The 10,629-nt window shown below is 32.0% G+C and overlaps 2 protein-coding genes across 2 annotated transcripts; one reads left to right on the plus strand and one right to left on the minus strand.

Annotated features, from left to right (window-relative positions):
* Positions 1-1,118: 1,118 nt before the first annotated feature.
* LOC108776059 (uncharacterized) lies at positions 1,119-3,713 on the plus strand. The gene is made up of 4 exons (XM_018542567.1): positions 1,119-1,228; positions 2,365-2,594; positions 2,683-2,729; positions 3,078-3,713. Exons 1-4 carry the CDS (start codon positions 1,119-1,121, stop codon positions 3,711-3,713), a joined length of 1,023 nt encoding a protein of 340 aa, XP_018398069.1.
* A 1,677-nt stretch (positions 3,714-5,390) lies between these two features.
* LOC108776060 (uncharacterized) lies at positions 5,391-6,080 on the minus strand (the record flags this gene model as incomplete). Its single annotated transcript, XM_018542568.1, has 1 exon — positions 5,391-6,080. A coding segment is annotated over exon 1 (690 nt), but the record flags the coding sequence as incomplete, so codon positions are not given.
* Positions 6,081-10,629: the final 4,549 nt, after the last annotated feature.

Genomic DNA, 10,629 nt, shown 5'->3' on the forward strand with positions numbered 1-10,629 from the left:
GTCTCGGCTATAAAAAGTAATAAATATACATTCTACTGTCACCGAAAATAGAAAAGCCATAAATATTCACTCTACTGTCAGTCAAATCGTGGATGATTCTCACGAGTTACGTTCGTAAAAATTAAAATCTGTCATACGGCGAGCCTCGCGAGAAAGGGTGCACGTGCATTTACTCGATGCGGCCCCTCACGTAAATTAAACAAATAAGGCCATAAATCTTAAGATAGCGGTGACATCGGTCAAACTCCTTCCCACCCACAAGACGCATCCTAACTCCCAACCAATCCTAGGGCTAGAAAACTTAGCCCTTTGTTTTACCGACAAATTCCTCCTCCCATCAGAGCCCGACAAATTAGGGGGAATCAGTATAAAAACCCCGATTTTTGGGTGCTCGCGGCAGTTCATCGCAGTTTTTCCGAGTCGTCAAGGGCAATTGTCCGTGTCGTAAGACCGAGTCGATTGTCTGAGACGCATCTCGGAGCGAGTCAGTTTCCCCGTGCGTCGGTTAGACACTTAAACCTTCGTCGGTTTTATCCGGACAATACAGTGTCGCGGTGGTTGTCTAACATTAACTACCAGAGTCGTCCATTACTCACAAGACCCCAGCAACATACCGGGTACCGACTACCAGCAACGGCACTGTGATTGTGAGATTCAGTACAATCAAGGAGCATCTCTTTAAAGATTCTACCGACAGTAAGCCTGCATTTTTTATTATGGGTGATTCAAAATTTCCGCACTCGGAGTACAAGCAAGGGCGCCCATGAGGGGGGGCAAGAGGGGGCACGTGCCCCCTCCTGGAATTCTTGGAAAATTTTTTTTTTTTTAATATTTTTTGAAAAAATAATAACAGGTCGTTTAACATCAAAATAAAAATATGCAAGACTGAAAAAGATATTTGTAATATATATATATATATATATCCGTTATCTGCTGTACACTGCAAGTCCCGCACCAGATTGAACTGTAGAAAAAAAACGCTACATTCAGAAGGTTACATCGAGAAACATTCCGTTACGTCTTGCGCCTTAAGTCATACGTCTGAGATACAAGGTCTCCGCTGCTCGACGGTAAAACTTAAAACGCAAGATGTAACAAGCACTGAGCACAGATGAAAAATGCTACGCCTTACGCCTTACGTTCGAGACGTACGTCTCTACGGCAGTCCTTCTGCTATGGCCTTTAGGCCGCGGTCACATGGTACGGAACTTGCGGACGCACAATTGGCGTAACGCGTGTTACTCTACATCTATATATACTTCGGTGCCGATATATATGTATATATATATAGATAAGGCCTCTTTCACCAACACCGATTAAATTAATCGACGATTAGTCCATTGGAATTGACCAATCGCGTCTGTTGTCAAAACTAAATGATAAATGTGATTGGTCAATTCCAATGGACTAATCGTCGATTAAGTTAATCGGCGTTGGTGAAAGAGGCCTTCAATGGATTAAATATCAATTGCAGAATGTGACCAATGGCATTGGGCGATTACAGAGTTTTAAGGCTGTAGTCACATGGAGCGAATCTGCGGACTAGAAATGGCGGAACACGTGATATGGTGTATCTATATATATATATACATATATATCGGCACCGAAGTGCCGTATATATAGATGTAGAGTAACACGCGTTACGCCAATTGTGCGTCCGCAAGTTCCGCACCATGTGACCGCGGCCTAAAGGCCATAGCAGAAGGACTTTTAAGTCGCAATCGCATGCAATGCAGACAGTTAAACACTACTCGAACTATACTAAAATATATTGCTTGCCCCGGCCATTAGCTTGCGACTTGTTTAATAGTGTTTTTCACTAGCTGCACTAGTAGGCATTGAGTCATGAAGTGCATTTCTATCTCGTTTCATGTAAAATCACGGAACAGATAAACTGTCAGTGTGCATTAGTGCAGCCAATGAGAAACGACACTAGAGACTTAACCTGTACAAGACGTAATACTTTACGCTAAGACAAACAATTTTTTCCTTTAACAAAATTGCGTCCGACAAATAGTTTTTGCAGTAGAGCATGTTAAATTTAACGAATAAGCGTTGTTGTCTACATGGCGCTCAGGGCCGGCGCGCGCTCCTCACTCGCGTGTGAGGAAAATGAAACATAAAAAAGTGGTTTATTTAGAATGACAAAAAATAAATTTATTTTAAATAAATGTTTGTTTTGAAGAAGTATAACTGTAATTGTTTCTTTATAATAAGTTCAAATGATCAAATTTTAGGTTATAATTTTAATGTCTATCAATGTAGAGTACAAGAATTTGTGAAGTATTGTAAATAATTGTGTAAATGAAATATACTTTTTTCAATTTATGCAGATAAATAATAATTTATTATTTATTTATTTAGGAGTGATAAAAAGCCTTGGGTTCCGACCAAAAACACCAGAATTTGTAGTGTTCACTTCGTTGGTGGAGAGAAATCCAATGATGCAAGGAAGGAATCATTTTATCCGACTTTATTTCCATCTATTTATAAAAAAAAGTCTACAGACTTGAGAAGAGCTGAAAGATTAGAAGCTCGTATTAAAAAAATCGAAGACAGAGATGTCCCAATGCAGATGAAACATATTAAATATGGTATTAGAATGTTAAAAAATAAATTTAATAATTTAATAATGAGAAAAAGAAAGGATAACTTATTAATATTAAATATTTTTTATTGCAGATTTAACTTCTGATTTTTACGAAGTACCAAATACATTTGAAATTGCGGTACAAACAGATTATTTCTACCGTGATACAGATTTTCAAGAGAAGACAAATTTTTTATTTTGTTGGACAAATGGCAATAAAGCCTCGACTCAAACATTTATAGTTAATAATTCATCAATGAAGCAAAATTCTTTACTTATTTCAGAACCTACAATATGTAAGCCTGTAAAAACTCGTGATGTTGCAGTTGGCCAAGATTGTGAAATAAGATTAGGATTTACAGGATTTCCAAATATTAAATACGATGAATTAATGAAACAATTTGGGGGCATCAATTTAATGTTTTTTGGAATATTACTAAAATGTATAGTACCTAAAAATAATTATCAACCTGCTTATTTTAAAAAGCTTTCTGCTGAAAATAGGTTACTCCTATTTTTAATGAAAATGAAACATGGACTGCCTTTCTCTACGTTAGGTTCTTTATTTCAGATTTCTCGTACTTCAGCCGCAAATATCTTTAAAAGCGTTTTAAAAATTTTAGTGTTAAATACAAAAACATGGCTATTTTGGCCATCAAAAGAAGCAATTAAAGAAACTATGCCATCCTGTTTTATGCATTATCCAAATTGTCGAGCGATCATAGATTGTACCGAGATTTCTTGTGACACGCCTCCAACTGTCGAGCAACGGATATTAATGTATTCACATTATAAATCTAATTTTACAATTAAATTTTTAGTTGCCATTAGCCCTTCTGGTCTAATAACTTTCATATCAAAAGCTTATGGCGGGAAAGCGACTGATGGATTTATAACTAATGATTCGGGATTTTTAAACTTAATAGAACCTGGAGACGAAATAATGGCTGATAAAGGATTTCCGCAAATTAAAGTTGAACTTCTATTACGTCAATGTACAATAGTGATGCCTCCATTTGCCTTTAATCCTCAATTTTCACGTGAAGAAGTTTTAGAAGGATATTCAATAGCATCTGTACGAATACATGTTGAAAGAGCGATTCAAAGAATAAAAATTTTTTAAATTTTAAGTCATCTCAACATAGAATTACTTAATCATATTGATGATATAATTTTTATTGCTGCTGTACTTGCTAATAATAAAGAACCTCTCATTAAAAAGTAATATTACCGCTTTATGTGATTAATAATATTAAAATATATTGCTATTATATTTATAACAATGTTAATAACAATCAGGGCTGGGTAATATTTAAAATAGTTCCATTTTAAATACATATTTAAAATGGAAATGGCATTTTGCATTTTCCATTTTAAATAGTTTTTTGGAAAACCATTTCCATTTTACATTTGAAATGGAATCATGTCTATCATTTAACCATTTATAAAATAGGTAAATGGTTTTTTTATGTATTCATAAATTTTCCCTTAAGAAGAATCAAGTATCGTGGTTGGTGAGAACACAATTTCTTCTATGACGATGTTGTCTGATACATTTAAAAAACAATTGTTACTCAAAGCAAATAGTGCGTTTATTAAATTAAATAAAACTGTATTACTGTAAAATGTATTTTTTTAAACAAATATTAAAATCTTTTTAGGACTGTACAATGATAAACAACAATAAGAAGAAGGAAGTTAATAACAGTCAAAGCTGGATCACAATGCTTATTATAATTATGTGTGAATTTTGTATACTGCGTATGTAGTACTCCCATATAAATATTATTTATCATTATACAGTCTTAAAAAGATTTTAATATTTGTTAATACACGTCGATCCTGAAAAAGACGTTATTCCTACTTTAGATAAATATTGCGAAGAATATTACTACGTCGATCCCCTCCCCCATCAGAGGTCTATCGATATTCGTAAAAATTTCTTGCAAATACTGAGATACGCGTATATCTCTATATATAGAATCTCGATTTAATAATTTACACAGGCGTCTAAGGTAGGTTTCCACTACAATACCTTACTGATGAGTCCAATAGTGGAAACCTGGACGAAACACCAAAATTATTAATATTTTTCGCAATACATAAGAATTACAGAATTTTAAATACGAAAATTAAAAATTATCCTTTTCAGATTTTAATATGTCATTCAAAACTATTAAGATCCATGATGCTATGAGCATCAAAAATTGTTAATCAATTAAAGTTCGTGATATTACTGCGGTAGTAAGTATGTATGCGCGCGTCAATGCTGAAAAACTATCAGCGTCGCGATTTATATGGGGGGACTACATACGCAGTATACAAAATTCACACATAATTATAATAAGCATTATGATCCAGCTTTGACTGTTATTGACTTCCTTCTTCTTGTATTTTCTTTAATTTTTTATAATTATCCCAATAAATTGTGAATTAAACTGTAATATAAAATAGATATTAATTACAAATCCATAAATATCGATTTTTATTAAAAAAAATGGATGTTCCAGCATTATGCAAAGTAATTTCCAACATAAAATACTTAAAAATATGTATACCAAGTAAGACCATTTTGCATTTGAAAACCATTTAAAATTCCCATTTATCTATTTTATATTTAAAATGGATTAAAAGAATCTATTTTACATTTTGTATTTTAAATACTCTTTTTAAAAGTATTTTATATTTGGTATTTTAAATGGAATTCGAAAGGCATTTTACCCAGCCCTGATAACAATGAAATATATGATATTTTATATTATGTAACTATAAACTTTTTTTAATAATGTAACAAAGGAAGAAAGTATGTATAATAAAAATATTCTATTTTAGGTATTACTTCTTTCAAAAATTCTTCATCCCTATTGATTACTATATAAATATAATCGATATTTGAATAAACCCAAAAATGGCACAAGGTTACTCCAAGAACGTACATGGATACTTGGACTTGGGTATAATACTTATCATTTTCTTTTAATATAATTTTTCCGTCGCTATTGAGTTTTAAATAAGAGACTCGAATTTCTTGCGTTATATCATGTATAATGTTAGTTTCTTTGCAGCTACTAGGACACTTAATTTCTAATAATTGAATATTTCCATCTTCATCAATTATAATACCGTCTGGACTACAGGCAAGATATGGTTGCTGAAGTGAAATTACTAAACCTACTTCATGAACTTTTAATTTAGTATGACTTTCAAAACAAGATCTAGCAATAGCTTCCATTTTTAGACCATAGCGCATGTCATCGGTTAAAATGTTTCGATACTTATCATTTAGAAATTGTTTAGCCAAATCTTCAAAATTATTCTGTTTTGTCTTAATACGATGTACTTTATTACTGCATGTAATCCTGTGGTGTCTTTCAGCATGCCAAACAGCAGTTTGTGATTGTCCTACTGAATTGATGCATGATTCCGTCCACTTTGACTTATCCACAGTAATAAGTGAACGAAGGGCATTATATTTAGAAGGCCATTCCATGATCTTTAATTTAATTTTTGAATTACAATTTGAATTACATGAAACAATTTCGTATGCATGATATATTTGCAAATCCTTTCGTGTTGTTAATTGTAATTCAAATAATTTATCGAGAATATTTCTAAGTGTTGTAATATTTCTTTTCCGAATTTCTTCACGCATTTCTCGTTCTATTGCACATTTCTTTTCAGCCCTAAGCATTTCAGCCATTGAACAATTCAGATTTAAATGCTCTTCTGTTATATTTTTTATGTCATATATTTTAAAAACTTTATTATTTGATGAATATTCAATAGTTCCTTCTTTTTGTTCAAAAAGTTTTGTAATTCGGCGACCTTTTGCATATTTCTTTAATTGTTCATTGGACAGTCTATTCCAAATCATTGGTGAATCTGTTTTTGATAATGTATTTTCTACATTTACATATATGCAAACAGAAGCTGCATGTTTACAGAATCCTTTTCCTCCTTTGCAACTGCATTCTGTATCGTTTATTATTCGATCTGAATTCAACTAAATAATAATTTATACACAAAAATTACATAAAGGATATACTTCAAAGTAAATCTTATATTTTATTGTTTGTTTAATTAGTCAAGTTTTTTTAATGCCGCGTTTAAATTGCATAAGGATTTCTACATTATTTATCGAACATATTTTTATGTTACCTTTATTGTTACTTGATAAAAATTTTCATTTCGTTTTCTGCTTTCTGCTTCCGGGGTTTCTCTTAAAACTGTTCCTAATATACGACGATAATTATTATCATATATTTCTTCGTATACATTAGAAACATGAAAACTATTAAATAGTTTTTGTCCTTTTGATATACTTTTTTTTTTCCTAAAAACGTCTAATTTAACCTCTTGAAATCCACTTCTAATTGTTACAACCATTGCTGACTATTCAACGATATATTTGAAACAATAAATCAGAATAAAACAGAATAAAACGATAGCTGAATACGCAAACGCGCGTTTATTCTCATACTCCCATAAAATAAAAATATAAACGAGAGATGGCGCTAGTGTTCCACGTCAGAGATACTTGCTTAGCGTATGAATTTATTGATATGCTGTATTAGCTGATGAAGGTTCTATATGAATCGAAACGTTCTAAAACTTGAATAAATTGAGAAAATCTATCAATTTTTATTGGATTTGCATTATAATAACCACGCCGTACTCTCATTTGCCCGTTGTCGACTGAGTTTTTTTAAGAGTTTTAGATTTTGCAAAATTTTATCACTTTTGTGTGTGTGTGGTAAGTTTAAAAAAATTTGTTTATTTAATTGGATTTACAGTGGTATAAATATGAAACCGGAATTTACCAATAGACGGCCATATAGCTGTCAATGTAGTTGCTGTTAGACCGCGTCATTAACGCCATTTCCTTGTTCTGACATCTGACAAAGATTTTCAACTCACAACAATACAAGTTTCATACAACAGTATAGTTTGTAATAGCGTTGAACATGTCGAATTTTGCGCCTAGAAACTACGATTTGCGAACAGCAATTAACTTTTTGTTACCATTTGAAGAAAACTGCTGCAGAATCGCATCGGATGCTTGTCGAAGCTTACGGTGAGCATAGATTTGTTCGCGTTGCATGAACTTTCTGCACTTGCACTTTAATTAGTCCAGTCATTATGTATGTACATAAAAATGGGTTAAAAAAGAAAAAATTGGAAGCAGCAATTTTATTCTTGGGGGGTCTCAGGGATGTCAAGAAAAGCTTAACTTGAAGTTTTTGACCTCTGTTTCCCGGTTGTCTTTTTTGCTACAGTTAAAAACATTAAAACAAATGGTTTTTTCGCAATAACTCGGGTTGTAATTAACTTAAAAGGCCGTTATTAGGCCCATTTTAAAGGTTTTTTTATGCTCTTCAATTTTTGTCATATAATATTTTGTCGTGCGACCGATATTTTTCGAAAAAAAAGGAAAAATAAAAAAAAAATAAAAAAGAATAAAAAAAGGAATTGTTCGTTTTTTAATTCTCTACAACTTCTTCTCAAGTCATTTTTACATTTTCCGTTAAGAATATCGAGTAAAAAACAAAAATAAAACTTATTTTCAGTACAAAAATCGCGATAAATCGTTCGATATCTCGAAAAATATTGGTCGCACGACAAAATATTATATAACAAAAATTGAAGAGCATAAAAAAACCTTTAAAATGGGCCTAATAACGACCTTTTAAGTTGATTAGAACCGGAGTTATTACAAAAAAACCATTTTTTTGGTGTTTTTAACTGTAGCAAAAAAGATAACCGGGAAACAGAGGCCGAAAACTTCAAGTTAAGCTTTTCTTGACATCCCTGAGACCCCCCAAAAATAAAATTGCTGCTTCCAATTTTTTCTTTTTTAAGGGGTTATACTACCTTGGCGCGCTGAAAAATGAATCGTTCTTTGGGAATTTTTTTCTCGGTTACTAACGAATGGATTTAAATGAAATTTTGAGGCATGATTAAACATATATTGAAGTGCACACACAAATATTTTTGTCAATTTATTTTGCAAAATGGCGCCGTGGCACTATCATAGTCAAAATTGTGTTTTTTTCGTAAGGACAAACGGCGTTGTCTGTTTTAGCACTTCTATGGCACCTAGAACAAAAATCCAAAATTTTTCTTAAAATATGTTACTTCTACTTTGGAAGTACACATGATTTTGTTGTTAGAGAAGTCATAAGAAATTACCTAATTACAGTCAAATATTCTTCTCGTATTCGAATTTAATTGATCAATTTCTTATGGCTTAAGACTTATTAAAAAGTAAACCTAATAATCTAAATTGTAGTTATTTAATCTCATTTCAAAAAAAATTAGGACATTTTGATCTAAACAATAATTTTTTTCGAAATAAACTTTTTTTTTCAACTTGAGTTAATTCAATATTGGCTTAACTTACGTTAAGTTAATTTTTTATTCCTTCAACTTTCAACTTAACATTATTAATTTTGTAAAGCCATTAACTTTAACTTTATTTAGTTAAAAAAAAACATTAACTTACCCAACCCTGGTTGTAAGTAATAAACTGGCATATGTACCAACCGCACAAGTGGAGGCAAAAGGACTCACTATAATCAAGCACCCCGAAGAGAATAAATGATCGTTTTACATAAAATCAGTCCTTTTCAGGGCTGCACGATGTATTAACCCTTACTAGTCTAATGTTTTTTCAGCATCTTTAATGGTCTAACATGGGTCATTCGTGTCTCGGCGTTTTTTAGACATGTTAAAGTGCTTTAAAAAATCTGCAAAAATTCATGGACCTTCATTAATTCTTCAATTTCAAGAAAAAAAAATTTGTATGTCGAAAATAATTATTTTTGTATATAGTTTTGTATTAAAAATGGAGGTACCGCGTGTAAAATCACTCGATCACTTAAAAAATCATAACTTACAAATTCAACATTAAAAAGAGGGAATAAAAGATAAGAAGTCAAAAATAAGACTAAAAATACGTATAAAATGATTGTTTAATACTACAAATGATCATAAAATACATGGAATACAGCACATAATCTGTGGTCTTTCAAATTTCGCCCGGGACTTGAACGACCCACGTTAGACCATTAAGGGTTAAATCCAACCGAGCAACCTCCACGTGGTGTATATTGGGTAACGCAAATGCCGGTGGTATTAAAAATCTTAAAACTCAAATATTTTTGCGAAAAATGATCGCAGCGCCCTCTATGCATAGTGTTTTGAATTCGTTTCGAAAAGACCTTTCGAACAAGCCCCCACTCGACCCCCCTTCCCATTTAAGAATTTATTCCCCCCTCGCGCCCCCCGCACCCCCTTGGGGTTGGGGGGTTGCAACTCCCCGCAAAAGATAGATTTTTTGAAAACTCGTTTGACGTGTTTCGGCGATTTTCGAAATTTTTATTTTTTCAAAAGATATTAGACCGGTCTACGACTTAATGAACACCCTGTATAATATTTTGCTTACAAAGTGTCATCTGTTTCATTGGAATAATTTTTTTTTAGCATTAATCCATTTCGTCCTGATAAAGCAAGTGATATTATTTATGTTTTTCTCCTAATAATTCTCTTAACTCGCTACAATGTAGAAGATATTTATATTATTAACATAATTTTAAATTATTGTTTTATAATACATAATTGTATCATGTAACATAATTTATTTATCACTTATGTTTCATATTTGCAAGTTGTTCTTGCTCTACCAGTTTTTTTATTGTTACTGACCATATTTTTATATGATCGCATCAATGATTTAAATTTATTTTCCACTTGTAAAGGAGTTACTGCATAGCCGCTATGAAGCATTTCTTCTGCTATGTTCTTCCATAAATGTTTATAAGTTTTTATTTTTCTTGTATTTACTAGATCTTTTTTACGTTTGTAAATATCTAGAAATAATTTTGTTGTTGCATCAGTCCAAAGAAAAGAAACTGATGTATTTTCATTTTGGTCATTCTCTTTATTGCCCATCGATTGTGTCTCTTCAAATGATGATTTAAATAAATCAATAATGATTTCTGTATTGTCAACAGTAAAACTCAGAGTATTCTGAGAAAAGT

This window comes from Cyphomyrmex costatus, unplaced genomic scaffold (assembly GCF_001594065.2).
Source record: "Cyphomyrmex costatus isolate MS0001 unplaced genomic scaffold, Ccosl1.0 scaffold335, whole genome shotgun sequence".
Taxonomy (NCBI): domain Eukaryota; kingdom Metazoa; phylum Arthropoda; class Insecta; order Hymenoptera; family Formicidae; genus Cyphomyrmex; species Cyphomyrmex costatus.

Excerpts from the sequence above, each read along its gene's own strand:
- LOC108776059 (XM_018542567.1), top strand. The coding sequence starts at position 1,119 with ATGCTACGCCTTACGCCTTACGTTCGAGACGTACGTCTCTACGGCAGT. Across the intron at positions 1,229-2,364 it reads CTTGCGGACGCACAATTGGC|GAGTGATAAAAAGCCTTGGG; the intron begins GTAACGCGTGTT and ends TTATTTATTTAG. Across the intron at positions 2,730-3,077 it reads CAAATACATTTGAAATTGCG|CTTTCTGCTGAAAATAGGTT; the intron begins GTACAAACAGAT and ends TATTTTAAAAAG.